This window comes from Theropithecus gelada, chromosome 11, assembly GCF_003255815.1.
Source record: "Theropithecus gelada isolate Dixy chromosome 11, Tgel_1.0, whole genome shotgun sequence".
In the NCBI taxonomy this organism is placed as follows: domain Eukaryota; kingdom Metazoa; phylum Chordata; class Mammalia; order Primates; family Cercopithecidae; genus Theropithecus; species Theropithecus gelada.
This window is the reverse complement of record NC_037679.1, coordinates 82674582-82696000: the sequence shown is the minus strand read 5'-3', so window position 1 is coordinate 82696000 and position 21419 is coordinate 82674582. Positions and strand designations below refer to the sequence as shown.

At 48.1% G+C, this 21419-nt stretch overlaps 2 protein-coding genes across 4 annotated transcripts in view; one reads left to right on the top strand and one right to left on the bottom strand.

The window, feature by feature from the left end:
* The window catches only part of RILPL1 (Rab interacting lysosomal protein like 1), a 56744-nt gene extending 51791 nt beyond the window's left edge, over positions 1-4953 (top strand). Inside the window, exons 7-8 of one of the 2 annotated variants that reach the window (XM_025403423.1) lie at positions 342-429; positions 4084-4953. In XM_025403423.1, the coding sequence (XP_025259208.1) occupies positions 342-429; positions 4084-4089 (94 nt within the window). In that variant the 3' untranslated portion in view covers positions 4090-4953. The remainder of the gene's footprint in view (positions 1-341; positions 430-4083) is intronic. The other variant, XM_025403422.1, reaches the window with a different exon arrangement.
* Positions 4954-9640: 4687 nt separating this feature from the next.
* Positions 9641-21071, bottom strand: SNRNP35 (small nuclear ribonucleoprotein U11/U12 subunit 35). Of its 2 annotated transcripts, XM_025403424.1 has the most exons (3): positions 20500-20606; positions 11249-11984; positions 9641-9823 (listed from the first exon to the last, which is right to left on the bottom strand). In XM_025403424.1, exons 2-3 carry the CDS (start codon positions 11979-11981, stop codon positions 9792-9794), a joined length of 765 nt encoding a protein of 254 aa, XP_025259209.1. In that variant the 5' UTR covers positions 11982-11984; positions 20500-20606; the 3' UTR covers positions 9641-9791. The 2 variants fall into 2 exon arrangements, with proteins under 2 accessions (XP_025259209.1, XP_025259210.1); XM_025403425.1 differs by lacking the exon at positions 9641-9823 and having other exon boundaries at positions 11133-11984; positions 20500-21071.
* Between the last annotated feature and the right edge of the window lie 348 nt (positions 21072-21419).

Below are 21419 nucleotides of genomic sequence, written 5' to 3'. Positions count from 1 at the left end.
TGTCTCTACTAAAAATACAAAAATTAGCTGGGCCTGGTGGCAAACGCCTGTAATCCCTAGCCACTTGGGAGGCTAAGGCAGGAGACTCGCTTGAACCCGGGGGGAGGAGGTTGCAGTGAGCTGAGATTGCGCCACCACACTCCAGCCTGGATCAGGCAGTGAGATTCCATCTCATAAAAAAAAAAAAAAAGAAAATTTAAGTGAATTTAGAGACAGGGGACACAATTCAACCCCTATCGTAGACCCTAATCAAACCCTTCCACTGGTGTCTGTGGAGTGTTTCTTTTTCATGCCTCCCCTGTTTTTATCTTCTCTGTGTCTATCTGTACTTCTCTAACCAGGATCTTTACAGCCATAATGCCCATGGTAGCAGCTGGACTGATAATAGATGACCCCACACTGCAGCCTGTCCGACGACTTGTTTCCCTTGTAGGCACTGTGTGTGTTTGGGTTTTGTTTGAGCTATGCCCTTGGAATGTCTGCTTCGGCTACTGCTGGGGCTGACCTGTCTCCCCTGGCCACTTAAGCTGCATGGCCACCACCTGTGTGCTCCATTTGAAGTGGATGTTGAGTGTGATTTCAGCTGTGCCATGGCTGTGCTCAGTCTACTCGAGCGAAGCCTCAGAATTCTCGGCTCTGTCACCGATAATTCTTTTTGTCTCTTCTGTTTCTGTTCTAAAACCACCTTGCCCATGATCCAGTAAAGAAGGTCCTTTAAGTGACGGGTCAGTAATCAACGCCCACTGCGGTCCCCGAGTGACACTAACCCTGTGTTTTTGATGTTCACCCTGTAGCTTTCTAAACTGCTTTGTTTTCCAAGCCATCTTCAAGTCAGCCATTTGATCTTGTTTTAAAAAGAAAGGCAGAGGAGGGAACCAGTGTTTTGATTCTGTCTGTTGGAAGTGCTAAGTGGCCTTCCTGCTTACCTGAGTCAGGGAGAGGTGAAGCATAATCGTGATGTGTTGCTGCTGTATTTTTGGCCAGCTAATTGCCTGGATTACCCTATGGAAAGAGCTCACAAATAACCCGGTGTGAGAATCGTGCCTTCATTCACCAGCACACTTACCTGTCATAGAGAAAAGGCATCTTAGTTGCTAGGGAGAGTTTCATCAGATAAACTTGGCTTGCCATAGCTTTGCAATGAAAGATCAGTTTATTTCTGGTAGAAAGTGATTGTAGGATCCAGTAACCACAGAAGAGTGAAATCATTTTCACCCAGATGTGATTAAAACTAAACTCTACAGGCTGCAACATTAGCAACCAGCAAACAGAGGGAATCAAAAATAGTTTATCCGAAGCTTTGATTTCACAGTGGCTTTGTTCCTATTCTTGCCTCCCAGGAAACATAACATAGCTATTATATGATATCTCTTACCAAGTTCAGAGCCATCATTCACATAGTGGCAAACGCCTGTAATCCCAGGCGTTGGTGACGGCCGGGCTCAACAGCTCATGCCTGTAATCAGAGCAGTTTGGGAGGCCGAGGCAGGTGGATCATTTGAGGTCAGAGTTTGACACCAGCCTGACCAACATGGTGAAACTCATCTCTACTAAAAATACAAAAAAATTAGCTGGGGCGGTGGTGTGCACCTGTAATCCCAGCTGCTTGGGAGGCTGTGGCAGGAGAATCGCTTGAACTCGGGAGGCAATGGTTACAGTGAACTGAGATCAAGCCACTGCACCGCAGCCTGGACGACAAAGCGAGACTCTATCTCAAAAAAAAAAAAAGAGTAGAACTTGGTGACAACAGAAGGAATCTTAGTAGAGCCTGGTAGTATCAAAGGACAGTTTTAGGAAGAGCTTTTGGGAATTCCTCAAGGTAGGCCAATTTCAGGTTCACTGACCAGGGTCCTAGTTCGTTTACATGACCTCAAACCAGACCTTGTTTTATTTTTATTTTTATTTTTTTTTTTGAGACAGAGTCTCGCTCTGCCGCCCAGGCTGGAGTGCAGTGGCGTGATCTTGGCTCACTGCAAGCTCCGCCTCCCGGGTTCACGCCATTCTCCTGCCTCAGCCTCCCGAGTAGCTGGGACTACAGGCGCCCGCCACCTCGCCCGGCTAGTTTTTTTGTATTTTTTAGTAGAGACGGGGTTTCACCGTGTCAGACAGGATGGTCTCGATCTCCTGACCTCGTGATCCGTCCGTCTCGGCCTCCCAAAGTGCTGGGATTACAGGCTTGAGCCACCGCGCCCGGCCCAGACCTTGTTTTAAATGGACTACTTTGGCCACGCACAGTGGCTCACGCCTGTAATCCCAGCACTTTGGGAGGCCGAGGCAGGTGGATCACCTGAGGTCAGGAGTTTGAGACGACCCTGGCCAGCATGGCGAAACCCCATCTCTACTAAAAATATAAAAACTTAGCCAGGTGTGGTGGCAGGTGCTTGTAATCCCAGCTACTCAGGATGCTGAGGCAGGAGAATCGCTTGAACCGGGGAGGTGGAGGTGGCAGTGAGCCAAGATTGCACCATTGCACTCCAGCCTGGGCAAAGAGAGCGAAACCCCATCTCAAAAAAAAAATAATAAAATAAATGGACTACCTTGCAAGGTTTTTGCTTGTGACTTTTTTGTCTTTTGTTTTTCTTTCTTTATTTTTTCTACAGTAACAAACTCAAGTGTGCTTGTGACTTCTGCCTTTATCTTTCAGGCATCTGAAAGTTCCTGATGGCTCTCTCTGATCAAAATGCAACAGTCACAGCTCTTTTAAAAAGACCTATTGGTCTACCTCAGTTAAAGTCTGAGGCCAGACTCACTGTGGCTCTGTAGCTGGTTACAGTGATACAGTCTAAAGGCGTTCACCATTAAATCCATTTTTGAAAGTGCAAATTGATGTTTCCCAAATTTTGTATCAGAGAACCATGCATACCATGTTTTACATACACACACACACACACACACACACACACACACACATATATATATATATATATATTTTTTAGACAGAGTCTCGTTCTGTTGCCCAGGCTGGAGTGCAGTGGCGTGATCTTGTCTCACTGGAACCTCCGCCTCCCAGATTCAAGCGATTCTCCTGCCTCAGCCTCCCAAGTAGCTAGGATTACAGGCATGAGCTACCACGCCTGAATAATTTTTGTATTTTTAGCAGAGACAGGGTTTTATACCATGTTGGCCAGGCTGGTCTCGAACTCCTGACCTCAAGTGATCCGCCTGCCTTGACCTCCCAAAGTGCTAGGATTACAGGCATGAGCCACTGCGCCCAGCCCATAATATATTTTTTATTGTCTCATTTTTCTTAAATACCTCCTTTAGCCTCATCCTAAGCAGTAATGTCCATGAAATCTGGGCCACAGTTTCCTGACATTAAACAAATACAGAACTATTCAAATTAGAAATACTCATCTGGGCCGGGCGCGGTGGCTCAAGCCTGTAATCCCAGCACTTTGGGAGGCCGAGATGGGCGGATCACGAGGTCAGGAGATCGAGACCATCCTGGCTAACACGGTGAAACCCCGTCTCTACTAAAAAAAATACAAAAAACTAGCCGGGTGACGTGGCGGGCGCCTGTAGTCCCAGCTACTCGGGAGGCTGAGGCAGGAGAATGGCGTAAACCCGGGAGGTGGAGCTTGCAGTGAGCTGAGATCCGGCCACTGCACTCCAGCCTGGGCGACAGAGCCAGAGTCGGTCTCAAAAAAAAAAAAAAAAAAAAGAAATACTCATCTGTTTACAACAGAATCATCTTATATTCCACATGGCTTTCAAGTTTTCTTTTCTCTGCGTCATTACGGTAATTAAAGAAACCCATGATTTGTTTCAGTAGCTTTTGATTTCCACTGGTAACGGGATAAATCCTCCGTAGCGGCTAAGGTGGAAGACACCTCACACATGACATCAACATGCATGCCTTGACCATACCACGTGACCTCCAAGGTACCGTGTCCAAATGACATGCAGAGTACCCCGCTGCTTTCTTAGAATAACTTTGACCTGCACCCCCGACTGTGTCTTTCACACCTTGAATTGATTTGCTCTCTTCTGAGTTTGCTGCTGTTTGTCTCCGGCACTGCAAAAACTGTGACGTGCACAGCACAGGGTCAGTTCTCATTTCTGTGTTTGCTTTCCCTTCCAAAGGTTTAGCTTCTTCTCCCGAGATAAGAAGCGCCTGGCCAACACGCAGAGAAACGTGCACATCCAGGAGTCCTTTGGACAGTGGGCAAACACCCACCGTGATGACGGTTACACAGAGCAAGGACAGGAAGCCCTGCAGCACCTGTGACCTTGGCCCATCTCCACCCTCCAACCTGGACTGCCCGCCACCAGCGCCTGCAACCGAACTGCAGCCCAGGGTCGCTGCTGCCTCAAGCCTCTCGGTGCAGACGCACCCGGAAAACTGACCCCTCAAACAGACTGTCTGATTTGAGGATGGACATTGAAAAACTGACGCCAAACTCTAAAGAAATGTTTATTTATACCCAGGGCTATCACTGTTTCTAATAGATGACTCTGATTCCATAGGATATATATTTAATAATCCCACAGACAGAGGCCAGACTTCTGCGTTAATTTCAGTAACACAAGCTTCTTTAAGCCAAATACATCACTTGCCACTATCACTGCTGTTTGACTTGCTTTGTATAAAATGCTATGTGTAGAGGTGTTATTATCACAGGTGACATAGTTCAGCAAGAGGCATGGAAGGGCTAGATCTTCATTAGTTACATTCATGAAATTGTGATGGCAACGTCTTAAACAGAATGTATCCATCAGGCAGACAAGGGGTCTGAAGTCACAGGCTCAGTCGCCCAACTCAGACACAAAGCCACAGACAATATGGATGATGGTCCTCCTACGCAGAAACTGGAGACAACTTTGCAGGCGCCCTGGCTGCATTCCTGATAATGCCTAGAGCATGTAGCAATGTTCAAGGCAGGTGCCTTGGAATCTGCTGTGAGTTATGCAGTACTAACCAAACAAAGTTGCTAAGGATGAGATGTTGCAACATTTCTTGTGTGCTTTTTTTTTCTGACATCTTTTTTTTCCTTTTAGGATTCATTAAGTCATATACTTAGTCCCCTGCAAAGAAGACAAACGTCCCAGAGCAGATTGAAAGTGGAGCGTGGGATCCTAGGCAATGCAGGAGGGCAGGTGGGGGAGCTGTAGCAGAACAAGGGTGCTAGGTGGGAAGCTGACTTGGGGACCACACGTCTGACTGACTCACAGGGCTACAGCAGCAGACGGAGAGCCAGATGCTCTGCTGCAACTGGTGAGTTGGAGGCTTGCCCACATAACACTGTCTTTCTCTCCACCTGCCAAGCATCCAGGGCACAGGGCTGGGTGCTCATAGATTGAGCGAGGTAGCACCTCCTACCAGCACTCAAGTTGATCAGGGCCACATTCTAAATATTCTACTGAAGTTTGCTAAGAAACCATCAGTGAGGCCGGGCACAGTGGCTCACGCCTGTAATCCCAACACTTTGGGAGGCCAAGGTGGGTGGGTCACTTGAGGTCTGGAGTTCAAGACCAGCCTGGCCAACATGGTGAAACCCCATCTCTACAAAAATACAAAAAACTTAGCCAGGTGTGGTGGCGCACGCCTATAATCCCAGCTTACTCAGGAGGCTGAGACAGGAGAATCCCTTGAACCTAGGAGTCAGAGGTTGCAGTGAGCTTAGATCGTGCCATTGCACTCCAGCCTGGGCGACAGAACGAGACTTCATCTAAAAAAAAAAAAAAAAAAAGAAACCATCAGGTGAATTTGCAGAATCTAGAATGGACTCTGCTTCCAGATTGCTGAAAAAAACAAAAAAAAAGATCAGACAGGGTAATTATTGCTGCGTTAGAGCAGTGGTTTTCAAACCTGAGTGCCCATTAGAATTATTAGAATTTATTCTCAAAGAATATAGAAGTAGGTATACTGATAAATTCCTCTCCCACCCCTGGCCACCTTTGTTGCCTTTCCAACAGGTAACCAAAATTGCCAGTTTCTTGGTTATCTTTCCTAAACACTAAATGTCCCCTTTTTTTTTTTTTTTTTGATATACAGTCTTGCTCTGTCACCCAAGACAGAGTACAGTGGCACCATCTCCGCTCGCTGCAATCTGCGCCTCTTGAGTTCAAGCAATTCTCATGCCTCACCCTCCCAAGTAGCTGGGACTACATGTGTGTGCCACCATACCTGACTAATTTTTCTATTTTTAGTAGAGACGGGGTTTCACAATGTTGGCTAGGCTGGTCTCGCGGTCTCAAACTCCTGACCTCAAGTGATCCACCTGCCTTGGCCTCTCGAAGTGCTGGGATTACCGGTGTGAGCCACTGTGGCTGGCCTTTTTTTTTTTTGGACACAGGGTCTTGCTCTATCACCCAGGCTGGAGTACAGTGGCGCTATCATAGCTCATTGCAGCTAAGCAATCCTCCCACCTCAGCCTCCCAAGTAGCTGGTACTACTGATGTACACCACCATGCCCAGCTAATTACTTTTTGTAGAGACAAAGTCTTAACTTTGTTGCCCAAGCTGGTCTCAAACTCCTGGGCTCAAGTGATCCTCACACCCCAGCCTCCCAAAGTGCTGGGAATTCAGGTGTGAGCCACCGCGCCCAGCCAAATGTCACTTTTTTGGTAAGTCAGCAGATCCAGCTCTTGAGCAAATCAGAGGTTAGATAATCGAGACAAAGGAAAAATCAATCCATCAGAAAGTTTATACATGCAATTATGTAAAAAATAAGAATAAAAAGCACATATATATGTATATGTGTGTATACCTTCTTTCCTTTTCTCTTAAGGGACAGGGTCTTATTATGTCACCAAGGCTGGTCCCAAACTCCTGGCCTCAAGCAATCCTCCTGCCTCAGCCTCCCGAGTAGATGGGACCACAGACATGAGCCACCATACCTGGACCTTCTTTTTATTTAAATGGTAGCATAATATATACATGCTGTTCTGTGCTTTTCTTTTTTCCACTTGAAATATCCTAGAGAGGGCCAGGTGAGTGGGTCACACCTATAATCCCCGCATTTTGGGAGGTCAAGTAGGGAGGATCAATTGAGCCCAGGAGTTTAAGACTAACCTAGGTGACATAGCAATAACCCATCTCTACAAAACATTAATTAAAAAACTAGGTGGGTGTGGTGGTACACACCTGTGATCTCAGCTACTTGGGAGGCTAAGACAGGAGGATCCCTTCAGCCCAGGAGTTCAAGGCTGCAGTGAGCTGTAATGACACCACTGCACTCCAGCCTGGGAGACAGAGTGAGACCCTGCCTCAAAAAAGAAAAAATTTCTAGCAATAACTCCATATAAGTACATAAGACAGTGGCTCTCATGGCCAGGAGTGGTGGTTCATACTATAATCCTAGCACTTTGGGAGGCTGAGGCAGGTGGATCATGAGGTCAGGAGTTTGAGACCAGCCTGGCCAACATAGAGAAATCCCATCTCTACTAAAAATACAAAAATTAGCTGGGCATGGGGGCATGTGCCTGTTGTCCCAGCTACTCAGGAAGCTGAGGCAGGAGAATCGCTTGAACCCAGAAGGCGGAGGTTGCAGTGAGCTGAGATCGCGCCATTGCACTCCAGCCTGGGCAACAGAGTGAGACTTCGTCTCACAAAAAAAAAAAAAAAAAAGGCCAGGCGCGGTGGCTCACGCCTGTAATCCCAGCACTTTGGGAGGCTGAGGCTGGCGGATCACAAGGTCAGGAGATCGAGACCATCCTGGCTAACACAGTGAAACCCCGTCTCTACCAAAATTACACACATACACACAAAAAAATTAGCCAGGTGAGGTGGCGGGCACCTGTAGTCCCAGCTACTCGGGAGGCTGAGGCAGAATTGCTTGAACCCGGGAGGCGGAGCTTGCAGTGAGCCGAGATTGCGCCACTGCACTCCAGCCTGGGCGACAGAGCAAGACTCCGTCTCCAAAAAAAAATAAAAAAGACAGTGGCTCTCAACCACGGATGACTGAGCTCCCCAGGGGACATTTGGCAGTCTGGAGACATTTTTGGTTGTCACAACTGGAGGGGGAGAGGATACTGTCATCTGTGGGTGAACACCAAGGAAGGTGCTAATGAACATCCTGCAATGCCCTGGTCTACCATATGGAGGTGATATTTATTAATGTTTATCTAGGCCCCACTGATGGACAGGTAGCTTCCTTCCAATCTTTACTCTCAAAAAGTGTCGCACACTGTCACACACACAAAGGTCTACAGAATAAACTAGAAGCAGAATTGCCAGGTCAAAGAGTACTTGCTTCTGTCATGTTCATGGAGACTGCCAAAGCCCCTACCATGGAAGCTGTACCATTGTTTTTCTTTCAAAGTCACCACAGCCCATAGAACACTAAGCCCAAATGTACAGTGTTGGAGTCTGAGTGTGCATGTTTTTTGTTTTGAGACAGGGTCTCACTCTGTCACCCAGGTTGGAGTGCAGTGGCACAATCTCAGCTCACTGCAACCTCCGCTTCCTGGGCTCAAGCAATTCTCCAGCCTCAGCCTCCTGAGTAGGTGGGACTATGGGCACGCACCACCAACACCCGGCTAATTTTTGTTTTTCTTTTTTTTTTTTTTTTGAGAGGGAGTCTGGCTCTGTTGCCCAGGCTAGAGTGCAGTGGCCGGATCTCAGCTCACTGCAAGCTCCGCCTCCTGGGTTTATGCCATTCCCCTGAGTAGCTGGGACTACAGGCGCCTGCCACCTCGCCCGGCTAGTTTTTTGTATTTTTTTAGTAGAGACGGGGTTTCACCATGTTAGCCAGGATGGTCTCGATCTCCTGACCTCGTGATCCGCCCGTCTCGGCCTCCCAAAGTGCTGGGATTATAGGCTTGAGCCACCACGCCCGGCCAATTTTTGTTTTTCATAAAGACAGGTTTTCACCACATTGCCCAGACTGGTCTTGAAGTGCTGAGCTCCAAGCGATACACCTGCCATGGCCTCCCAAAGTGCTGGGATTACAGCCATGAGCCATCACACCCAGCCTGAGTGTGCATGTTTTGTTTTTTCTTTTTTTTTTTTTTTTTTGAGACAGAGTCTTGCTGTGTCACCAGGCTGGAGTGCAGTGGCATGGCCTTGGTTCACTGCAACCTCCGCCTCCCAGGTTCAAGCCATTCTCCTGCCTCAGCCTCCTGAGTAGCTGGGATTACAGGCTCCCGCCACCACGCCCGGCTAAGTTTTGTATTTTTAGTAGATGGGATTTTACCATGTTGGCCAGGATGGTCTCTAACTCCTGGCCTCAGGTGATCCGCCCGCCTCAGCCTCCCAAAGTGCTGGGATTACAGCTGTGAGCCATCATGCCCAGCCGAGTGTGCATGTTTTCAATCTCTCCCTGTTCTGATGCTCAGAGTTGACAACTACACAAACACTGCAACTGGCTTTGCTTTTTGTCCTGATGGTATCTCACTAGGCTTCCCTGATGCAGGCAGTCTTACTTTCTAGACAACCTACCAACCCTCGTCCACAACACACTTCTGGGGCCATAATAAGGGAACACTTTGTAAATGAAATGTGAGTGAAATCAGAAAGGTTTCCTGCAAGGTTGTTTTCTGAGACTTGGGAAATAATAAAAGTCTGTACCGGAAATTCACAAAGGGCCTATTTTTCTAAAACTGTTCTAACAGCTGACAACAATTTTAAGCCACAGCAGGTTGGTCCAGTTCCTGCGTAATATCATGAGAGATTCATACTCCTATGCGAAAACCTAGCAATGGTACTAAATAATTTATTTTGCATTAAATATCTTGAATTTTCACAATATGAACTTTCAAAGACAGCCATGTATCAAAATGCTAAATGTTACTTTTTTGAAAATCATCTGAACAGTATGGTACTTGCTCAAAGTCCTCAGAAGTTAAGGTCAGCAGATCCAGCTCTCAAGCATACCAGAGACTAGATAATCAAGAGAGAAAGGAAAAATCAATCCATCAGAACTGGCTGTAATTCTTTCATTGATCCTGACCACTCCTTATTCTTCATTTTCATTTCACCACCACTTCTGTCGAACTTTATCTTTTCAAAGGGCTGGAAGGCTGCCATAGATCACAGCCCAGCAACTTTGGTTTTTAATTTTAAATGTCAGCCAGAAAAAGAAGAAAGGCAGTCGCCATTTTAAGTGAGAGTGGAGGTACATTTGTTCAAGAATACTGACCTGGCTGTGCAGACTGCCTTCTGGTATTAGGGCTCTGGACATTCTCCTTAGATTCACTTTTCTATCCCATTTTTATTTCAATTCAGCAAACCCTTGGGCTATGGATATAAAGATAAAAAGGATCCAATTTATTCTGACCAGTTTAGTGTTCCTCCTCTCAGGAGTCTCAGAGGAGTGTGATTACGTCATAACCTCTTTTTGCCACGTACTCAAGATGATCGTTTCAAATAGATGGGAGGAAATCAAATTCTCTACTGCCAAATTAAATGTGAATACTAGCGCCTTACAAATGCCCTTCTGGCCGGGTGCAGTGGCTCATGCCTGTAGTCCCAGCACTTTGGGAGGCTGAGGCAGGTAGATCATTTGAGGTCAAGAGTTGGAGACCAGGCCAGGCGCGGTGGCTCACACCTGTAATCCCAGCACTTTGGGAGGCCGAAGCAGGTGGATCACCTGAGGTCAGGAGTTCAAGAACAGTCTGACTAACATGGTGAAATGTCGTCTCTACTAAAAATACAAAAATTAGCTAGGCATGGTGGCACGCGCCTGTAATCCCAGCTACTCGGGGGGCTGAGACAGAAGTTGCAATGAGCCAAGATCACGCCATTGCACTCCAGCCTGGGGAACTAGAGTGAAACTGTCTCAAAAAAAAAAAAAAAAAAGAGTTGGAGATCAGCCTGACCAACATGGTGAAACCCTGTCTCTACTAAAAATACAAAAATCAGCCAGGCATGGCAGCACATGCCTGTAATCCCAACTACTGGGGAGGCTGAGGCAGGAGGATCACTTGAACCCAGGAAGTGGAGGTTGCAGTGAGCCAAGATCACGCCACTGCACTCCAGCTCTGGCAACAGAGTGCAACTCTGTCTCAAAAAAAAAAGAAAAAAAAGAAAAAAAAAGAAAAGAAAAGAAATTGTACAGATGCCAGTAACGACAAAATTGCTTCTTGTTCCTGTTAAATAACATGTCCTTAGAACTACGTGAGGAAGACGACAAATTCATATCAGCTTGAACCAAAGTTCCAGACTGGAAAGAAAACTATTCCACACCCCATGATCATCAAGAAGTTTTATTCAACCATTAGACTCGAGCTGCATTGAAAGACAATCCCCCTCCACTCATTTCCAGTGTATCTTCACTTTGGGGTCTGCTGTTGGGCCTCTACTTGCCTCTTTCCTTCTTCTCCCTCCCTTTGACCCTCTCATCTCTGAAGTCCCTCTCTCTCTCCCAGTCATTGTCGGGCCACAACCTCGTGGGCTCTCTTTCTTGCCATCTCTTCTCCCGGCCCCTGTCATGGTCTCGATCCCTTGTCCTTGAGTCCCAGTGTCTTTCTCGGGATCGAGATCGCTCCCGCCTTTCCCGTTTTGCCTCTCTATAGAGGTCGTTTTTAACAACTGGCAAGTTAATAGGTTTTCGAAAAGGCCGGTCCCGTCCCCCAAATCTCAGTTGTCCAGACTCCTTTTTTCCCCCCAGACCGCCTCCAAGTCGCCGAGGGATCCACCCTTTGAGAGTCCTTTCCAGCTCGTAGTCCACAAATATCTCATGCTGGTCAATAACCAGGCCATCGGCATCTCGGTAAGCTTTGATCACAGCACGCTCCTCCTTGTATTCGATGAAGGCGTAGCCCTTTGAAAAGCCTGTGACCAAGTCCCTGACCAGCCGAAGCCGCCGGATGTCACCATAGCGGGAAAAGACTTCCTTTAATTTGTCCTCCTTGGTCTGCAAGTTTAGTCTGGCCACAAACAGGGTGAGGAGGGGATCTCCTATGACACCTTTGTTGGGGACATATCGTGCCAGCATTGCCCTCCAGACCGCGCGGTCATGTGGGTCTTCATCAGTGCCATCGATGCTGCCCGCTTTGAGTGGATCATACTCCTTGGCGATGGGCATCCAATCATTCATGTTCTAAGAATAAGAGCAAGCAGGGATGGAGCATCTACTCCAAGCCACTCATTCAACCCTTACAACCCCATGAAATGGATACTATCATTCAACCCTTCTTGAAGACAGGAAAGGAAGGGAACACCCACAGAGGCTAAGTCCTCCCCGCTAGTAAGTGGGGGAGACAGCATCAAAGCCAGGCAGTTGTGCTCCAGAGAAGCCCTTACCCACTCCTGCAAATGCCCTCTTGGGAAGCAGAGGGAGGCGTGCTTGGGTTTCATCCACATATGCATCATCTGGCTCAGCCACGGGAGGGCACTTACCAACTATGAATACATTACAATGTGGCCGCGTGGATCAAAACCAGACTTCCCTTTCAGAACCTTAAAAATGATCATAGGAAAACTAGCCCAGGAACTGCTGGTGGAAAATGGCATTTTAAAAACTCTACTACCAAGAATTTCAAACAAATGCCAACATAGAGAATCATATAATAACCCTCCACAAACTCACCTGGCTCAACTAGAACCACCATGCACATGTGGCCAGAATAAGCTGCCCCCAGATAATTCTGAAACAAATTCTAGATATCGCATCATTCATGTGGAAATTTTTTACTACGCATCATTAAAAGATACAGACCTTTTAAAAACTACAAGAGAAAATGGGGATTTGGATGCACCATTTTGCAGTAAATAGACAACAAAACTAAGGCTACAGTGACCAGCAGCGAGTTATTTGGTTCAAAAGGAACACAGGATTTCTTCTCAGCTCCCTGGCTGATAATCCGTTTAGCCTGGGAGCATGAGAATTTACTGCAATGGTAATTTTTTGCCCAGGAAGCACACTGCAGTTGTCATGCCTTCTGATACATAATTAATTCATGTGAATCTTTGCTGGAATAATAAAATGCTTACTAACATTTCAGACCCAGCTAATGCTTATGTGACCAACCTGCAAAGCTGTAGAGCCAATGCTGAAATATGTTACTTAAAAACCTTGGCTGGCCGGGCACAGTGGCTCAGGCCTATAATCCCAGCACCTGGGGAGGCTGAGGCGGGTGGATCACCTGAGGTCAGGAGTTCAAGACCAGCCTGACCAACATGGAGAAACCCCATCTCAACTAAAACTACAAAATTAACTGGGCATGATTGCAGGCACCTGTAATCCCAGCTACTCGGGAGGCTGAGGCAGAAGAATTGCTTGAACCGGGTTGGTGGAGGTTGTGGTGAGCCAAGATTGCACCATTGCACTCCAGCCTGGGCAACAAGAGCAAAATTCCATCTCAAAAAAATAAAAATAAAAATAAAAACAAAAACAGCCAGGCGAGGTGGTGGGCGCCTGTAGTCCCAACTACTCAGGAGGTTGAGGCAGGAGAATGGCTTGAACCCAAGAGACGGAGACGGAGGTTGCAGTGAGCCGAGATTGCACCACTGCACTCCAGCCTGGGCAACAAAGCGAGGCTCTGTCTCAAAAAAAAAAAAAAACAAAAACAAAATCAAAAAACAACCACTAAAAACCAGGTCTTTCCGGCCAGGCACAGTGGCTCACGCCTGTAATTCCAGCACTTTGAGAGGCCGAGGCGGGAGGATCACGAGGTCAGGAGACCGAGACCATCCTGGCTAACACGGAAAAACCCCGTCTCTACTAAAAATACAAAAAAATTAGCCGGGCGTGGTGGTGGGCACCTGTAGTCCCAGGTATTTGGGAGGCTGAGGCAGGAGAATGGCGTGAACGCGGGAGGCGGAGCTTGTAGTGAGCCGAGATCGCACCACTGCACTCCAGCCTGGGCAACAGAGCGAGACTCCGTCTCAAAAAAAAAAAAAACAAACCAGCTCGTTCCTGGAAGAAGTTCCAAAAGTTAAGAGAAAAAAAAGGCCGGGCGCGGTGGCTCAAGCCTGTAATCCCAGCACTTTGGGAGGCCGAGACGGGCGGATCACGAGGTCAGAAGATCGAGACCATCCTGGCTAACACGGTGAAACCCCGTCTCTACTAAAAAATACAAAAAAACTAGCCACGCGAGGTGGCGGGCACCTGTAGTCCCAGCTACTCAGGAGGCTGAGGCAGGAGAATGGCGTAAACCCGGGAGGCGGAGCTTGCAGTGAGCTGAGATCACGCCACTGCACTCCAGCCTGGGCGACAGAGCCAGACTCCGTTTCAAAAGAAAAAAAGAGAAAAACAATGGCGGGCACAGTAGCTCACACCTGTAATCCCAGCAATTTGGGAGGCCAAGGAGGGCAGATCACGAGGTCAGGAGTTTGAGACCATTCTGGTCAAGGAGTTTGAGACCAGTCTGGACAACATGGTGAAACCCTGTCTCTACTAAAAATACAAAAATTAGCCAGGCACGGTGACATGCGCCTGCAGTCCCAGCTACCTAGGAGGTTGAGGCAGGAGAATGGCGTAAACCCAGGAGGCGGAGGTTGCAGTGAGCCAAGGTCACATAATCGCACTTGAGACTGGATAACAGAGTGAGAGTCTGTCTCAAAAAAAAAAAAAGAAGAAGAAGAAAGAAAAAAAAAAAACTTGGCCTGGCGCAGTGGCTCACAACTGTAATCCCAATACTTTAGGAGGCCAAGGTGGGAGGATCACTTGAGCTCAGGAGTTGGAGACCAGACTGGGCAACATACCAAGACCTCATCTCTACTAAAATTCAAAAATATCAGCCAGGCATGGTGATGCACGCCTGTAGTCCCAGCTACTAGTAGGGCTGAGACAGGAGGATGACTTGAGCCTTGGAACTTGAGGCGGCAGTGAGCCTTGATCATGCCACTGTACTCCAGTGTGGGTAACAGAGTGAGACCCTGTCTCAAAAAAAAACAAAAACAAAAAACCAGGTTTCTGTGAAATATGTACAGTAGTTATCCCTAACAGCATTTTTCTGTTATATATATATATATATATATATATATTTTTTTTTTTTTTTTTTTTTTTTTTTTTTTTGAGATGGAGTCTCGCTGTGTCGACCAGGGTGGAGTGCAGTGGCCGGATCTCAGCTCACTGCAAGCTCCGCCTCCCGGGTTTTTACGCCATTCTCCTGCCTCAGCCTCCCGAGTAGCCGGGACTACAGGTGCCCACCACCTCGCCCGGCTAGTTTTTTGTATTTTTTTAGTAGAGACGGGGTTTCACCGTGTTAGCCAGGATGGTCTCGAACTCCTGACCTCGTGATCCGCCCGTCTCGGCCTCCCAAAGTGCTGGGATTACAGGCTTGAGCCACCGCGCCCGGCCTGTAATATTTATTAAAATATCTATAACATTTTTCCTCTTACTCAAATTTTCCTCAAGGATCTTTCTGCTTTATTTCTTCCTCAGTTGATGGCTTATATAGGGGAGTGATTACTTACAGGTGCACTGTGAGGTTTTTTTCCTCAGTAAAAAAGCCAAACACCTACAGAATAAAATCCAAAATCAATGGCACTGCACTCAAGACCTCTGACCCTAGACCAGGCACGGTGGCTCACGCCTGTAATCCCAGCACTTTAGGAGGCCAAGATGGGAGGATCACTTGAGGTCAGGAGTTCAAGACTAGCCTGGCCAACATGGTGAAACCCCTATCTACTAAAAATACAAAAAATTAGCTGGCATGGTGGTGCACACCTGTAGTCCCAGCTACTTGAGAGGCTGAGGTAGGAGAATCACTTGAACCCAGGAGGCGAAGGTTGCAGTGAGCCGAGATCATGCCACTGCACTCCAGCCTGGGCAACAGAGTGAGACTCCCATCTCAGAAGAAAAAAAAAAAAGATCTCTGACCCTCACTTAGCCTCTCACCATGTCCCATCATAAAACGTATTCTACTTTTTTCCTGATCCCTTCAACAGGAACAAAGCCTGTTTGTAAACTACCCAGGCTTGCTCCTCCTTCCTTGAATGTGCCCTAATTCCCCAGCCCCATGACCTTCCCAGTACATTTTTTCTTTTTTTTTGGCCTAAACCGTTAGTGCAAACATCTCAGGATGATTTCCTCTCCTGGGAATATCCTCTCCCTGCCTATCTCCCCCATACGCACTTGCAGGAATTCTCCTGGGCCTGTCAAGTCCAGCTTCAGCTCCCTCCATCATGAAGCAATTGTGTCTCTCCCACAGCTCACTGAACCTTTTAAAGTCCTGATCATGCTTTGCTCAACACACAGTAAACACTCTTCAGGCTGGTGGCTCCAGATCCTAGGATGCTTTCTGATAAATGCTGGGGAACTGAACCAACTCCAATCAAAAATCATAGAACTGGCCCAGCGCGGTGGCTCACCAGACATCAGGAGTTCGAGACCAGCCTGGTCAACATGGTGAAACCCTATCTCTACAAAAAATACAAAAATTAGCCGGGCGGTAGTGGCATGCACCTGTTATCCCAGCTACTCTGGAGGCTGAGGCATGAGGATTGCTTGAACCCAGGAGACGGAGGTTGTGGTGAAATTCATAGAACTGACCCAGCGCGGTGGCTCTTGCCTATAATCCCAGCACCTTGGGAGGCCAAGGCGGGCGGGATCACGAGGTCAGGAGCTCAAGACCAGCCTCGGCAACATAGCAAAACCCCATCTCTACTAAAACTACAAAAATTAGCTGGGTGTGGTGGCGGATGCCTGTAATCCCAGCTACGTGGGAGGCTGAGGCAAGAGAATCACCTGAAACCGGGAGTCAGAGGTTGCAGCGAGCTGAGATTATGCCACTACACTCCAGCCTGGGCAACACAGCAATACCCCGTCTCAAAAAAAAAAAAAAAAAAAAAAAAGAACTTTTTTCAGTCCAAATCAGGCAAACCTGATCGTTGAGAAATGAGAAGCAGGACATGACACTGTTTACCACCACATGGTAAAAGGAGGGCAATATGTCTGTCATCATCAAGAAGCAACTGTGCAGAGGCTGCCTCTCTGCTGTCAGTAAAAGAATGAAAAACAGATGGAGTGACAGAAGGAGCACAGGATGAGAGGGAGACAATTTCAGTCCTGGTCTCGGCTCTGGCTCTAACTCAATTTGTGTCTTCTCTCATGGCTGGAATTTCTCCATGTGAAAAAAAGAAGAGGCTGGGCGTGGTGGCTCATGCCTGTAATCCCATCACTTTGGGAGGCCAAAACAGGAGGATCCCTTGAGCCCAGGAGTTCAAGACTAACCTGGGCAACACGGGAAACATGGTGAGACCCTGTCTCTATTTAAAAAAAAAAAAAACCTGTAATCCCAGCACTTTGGGAGGCCGAGACGGGCGGATCACGAGGTCAGGAGATCGAGACCATCCTGGTTAACATGGTGAAACCCCATCTCTACTAAAAAATACAAAAAACTAGCCGGGCGAGGTGGCGGACGCCTGTAGTCCCAGCTACTCGGGAGGCTGAGGCAGGAGAATGGCGTGAACCCGGGAGGCGGAGCTTGCAGTGAGCTGAGATCCGGCCACTGCACTCCAGCCTGGGTGACAGAGCGAGACTCCGTCTCAAAAAAAAAAATAAAAAAATAAAAAAATAAAAAAAATAAAAATAAAAATAAAAAAGGCCGGGTGCAGCAGCTCACACCTGTAATCCCAGCACTTTGGGAAGCAGAGGTGGTCAGACTGTCCGAGGTCGGGAGTTCGAGACCCGCCTGACCAATATGGAGTAACCCCGTCTCTACTAAAAATACAAAATTAGCCAGGCGTGGTGGTGCATGCCTGTAATTCCAGCTACTCGGGAGGCTGAGGCAGGAGAATCGCTTGAATTTTTTTTTGAGACAGGGTCTTGCTGTTGCCCAAACTGGAGTACAGTGGCACAGTCATGGCTCACTGCAGCCTCAACCTCCTGAGCTCAAGCAATCTTCCCACCCCAGCCTCGTGAGTACCTGGAATTACTCACTATGCGCCACCATACCCAGCTAACATTTTTTTTTTTTTAAGAGATGGGGTCTCACTATATTGCATAAGCTGGTCTTGAACTCCTGGGCTCAAGCTATCCTCCTGCCTCAGCCTCCCAAAGTGCTGGGATTACAGGTGTGAGCCGCCGAACCCAGCCTGTACTAACCTCTTACCTCCTCTCACTTCTCAACAATACCAGGACTTAGGTACTATATTATTATTGCCTTTTCAGATGTGAAAGGTCAGACACAAAAAGGCAGCCTTTGCCCGAAATCCTAAAGCTAAGAAGTAGCCTAGTGAAGGAGTTAGAACCATGGGCAGTGTGGACTCCAGAGCTAAAGCTCTTAATCAATTTCCTCTGATGCTTTTCATAAAATATAAGGTTTTGGAGATAAAGATGGGAAAAAGAAAACACACAAACCAGTATTCTGGGTGTCTGAGGCTGAGACCCTCCCCTCCTCTCCTGAAGGAAAAGAACCCCTCCCCATTCAACCTTAAAAAGTCACAAGGGGGCCGGGCGCGGTGGCTCACGCCTGTAATCCCAGCACTTTGGGAGGCCGAGGCGGGTGAATCACGAGGTCAGGAGATCCAGACCATCCTGGCAAACACGGTGAAACCCCATCTCTACTAAAAATACAAAAAATTAGCCGGGCGTGGTGGCGGTTGCCTGTAGTCCCAGCTACTCGGGAGGCTGAGGCAGGAGAATGGCATAAACCCGGGAGGCGGAGTTTGCAGTGAGCCGAGATCCGACCACTGCACTCCAGCCTGGGTGACAAAGCCAGACTCCGTCTCAAAAAAAAAAAAAAAAGTCACAAGGGGCCTGGTGTGGTGGCTCATGCCACTAATCCTAGCACTTTGGGAGGCCAAGATGGGCGGTATCATTTGAAGTCAGGAGTCACAAAGATCTACCAAATAAAACTGATATTATTGTACACAAAGCTCCTATTCAAAGCTTTAAGACTTCTTCAAATTAAAATGGAAGAGAATTACAAAGGGATAAGCATGGATTTTGTTCTCTCTCTCATCTGCATGCTTCTATAGATATTAATAGCTGGTTTCACTGTTTCTCATTCATCTTTCTAGGTGCACTTCCTCCCGGGCAGCATTAGGTTGAGATTTCCTACAACAGTCTCTTTCGATTTTTACATTCTCTTTTTTACTTTATTTATTTATTTATTTAGAGACAAAGTCTCGCTCTGTCACCCAGGCTGGAGTGCAATGGCCAATCTCGGCTCACTGCAACCTCTGTCTCCTGGGTTCAAGTGATTCTCCTGCCTCAGCCTTCCCAGTAGCTGGCATTACAGGTGCCCGCCACCACGCCCAGCTAATTTTTGTATTTTTAGTAGAGATAGGATTTCACCATGTTGGCCACGCTGATCTCAAACTCCTGACCTCAGATGACCAGCCTGCCTCAGCCTCCCAAAGTGCTGGGATTACAGGTGTGAAGCACCAAGCCCGGCCTCATTCTCTCATTTTATTCATACACGGGAGGAGATCAGAAATGAATGGTGGGGGCCAGGCGCGGTGGCTCACGCCTGTAATCCCAGCACTTTGGAAGGCTGAGTCGGGTGGATCATTTGAGGTCAGTGAATTTTAAGCTTCAGGTTTCTTATTGTGAAATGTAGCTAAATGTCATTTCACTAGGTTTTTGTGAAGATTAGGTCATATGGTGTCCACAAAAATGCTTTACAATTATAAATTATTATACAAATTTAGAAAAATTTTGGCCAGGCACGCGGTGGCTCACGCCTGTAATACCAGCACTTTGAGAGGCCAAGGCTGCAGGATCGCTTGAGCCCAGAAATTCGAGACCAGTCTGGGCAACAAAGTGAGGCTCCGTTTCAATCAGTCAATCAATCAATCAATTCTCCGGGCGTGGGGTCGCGCCTGTGGTCCCAGATACTTGGGAGACTGAGGCGGGAGGACCGCTTGACCCGAGATGTTGACGCTGCAGTGAGCCAAGATCGCGCCACCACGCTCCAGCCTGGACGACTCCCTGTCTCTGGGGAAAAACAAAAAACAAATTAAGCCTCTTCCTGGGTCTTCGGGGTAAGACCCTGCCTCTCCTGGCCAGGTGCAGTGGTTCACGCCTATAATCCCAGCACTTAGGGAGGCCGAGGCGGGCGGATCACGAGGTCAGCAGATCGAGACCATCCTGCCCAACGTGGTAAAACCCCGTCTCCACTAAAATACAAAAAATTAGCCGGGCGTGGTGGTGCACGCCTGTAGTCCCAGCTACTCGGGAGGCTGAGGCAGTGGAATCGCTTGAACCCAGGAAGCGAAGGTTGCAGTGAGCAGAGATCGCGCCACTGCACTCCAGCCTGGGCGGCAGAGCACGACTGTCTCAAAAAAACTTTGCCCCTCCTGTCCTGTGGAAAGCAAAACTGAAGGCGGGACCCGCAGAGCCCTCCAGGACATGCGCAGTGGGCCTCGGAGGCAAACACGTGTTTCTGTGGAAAAGCCTATCCTTCCCATGCAGCCTCCAGCTTGGCCGCCGGCCCTGAGGCCGCTCCCCCGCCCCTCTCCTTCTGTGGGGGTCGCAGGGAGTAAGGGGCCATCCTTCCAACCCAGCTCTCGTGCCCACTCCCCGCAACGCAACCCAGAATGTCGTCCCCTTTGCCAGGTTCCAACATGGCGCCCCACCCAAGCGCGGGCACAGCGTCTGGGCTGCACTCTCTCTTCCTTCTCTCCAGCTTGGGGCCCGCTCCCTCCGAGCCGCTTCCACTCACCTCAGCAAAGCTCGGGCTCCCTTCCCGCGGAGACACACGAGTGGCTGCAGGCGACGGCAGATTCCCCGCGCCGGCCTCGGCCCGACCTTTACATTGGTAGCAGCAGATTCGCCGCCGACGCCCGTTTCCTGTTTGTTTTACCTTTAAAGTTTTATTCACGTGCGTCGAGGGTGTTATCTCCAAAGACAATAAGCTTTATTTTAAAAAAAATTTTTTTAAGAGAAAAATTACTAATTCAACAACTAAGTTGAAAGAAAGACTATCGAATATGCAGTTACCTGGGACATTTTACTTTATTATTTATTTATTTTTATTATTATTTTTTTGAGACGGAGACTCCCTCTGTCGCCCAGGCTGGAGTGCAGTGGTGCGAATTCGGCTCCCTGCAACGTCCGCCTCCCGGATTCAACGATTTTCCTGCCTCAGCCTCCCGAGTAGCTGGGATTACAGGCGCCCGCCACCTTGCCCGGCTATTTTTTGTATTTTTAGTAGAGACGGGGTTTCGCCATGTTGGCCAAACTGGTCTCGAACTCTTGACCTCAAGTGATCCACCTGCCTCAGCCTCCCAAAGTGCTGGAATTACAGGTGTGAGCCAGCGCGCCCGGCCCCAATTTCTTTAAAAAAAAAAAAAAAAAAAAAAAAAAAAAAGGCCAGGCGCGGTGGCTCACGACTATAATTCCAGCACTTTGGGAGGCCGAGTCGGGCGGATCATGAGGTCAGGAGACCCAGACCATCCTGGCTAAAACGGTGAAACCCCGGCGTGGTGGCCGGCGCCTGTAGTCCCAGTTACTTGGGAGGCTGAGGCAGGAGAATGGCATGAATCCGGGAGGCGGAGCTTGCAGTGAGCCGAGATCATGCCACTGCACTGCAGCCTGGGTGGCAGAGCGAGACCCCATCTCAAAAAAAAAAAAAAAAAAAAA

Coding starts and splice junctions, on each gene's coding strand:
- SNRNP35 (XM_025403424.1), bottom strand. CDS start 11,981: ATGAATGATTGGATGCCCATCGCCAAGGAGTATGATCCACTCAAAGCG. Junction 9,824..11,248: donor GAGGGAGAAGAAGGAAAGAG/GCAAGTAGAGGC, acceptor TTGATTATCTAG/TCTCTGGTATGCTTGAGAGC.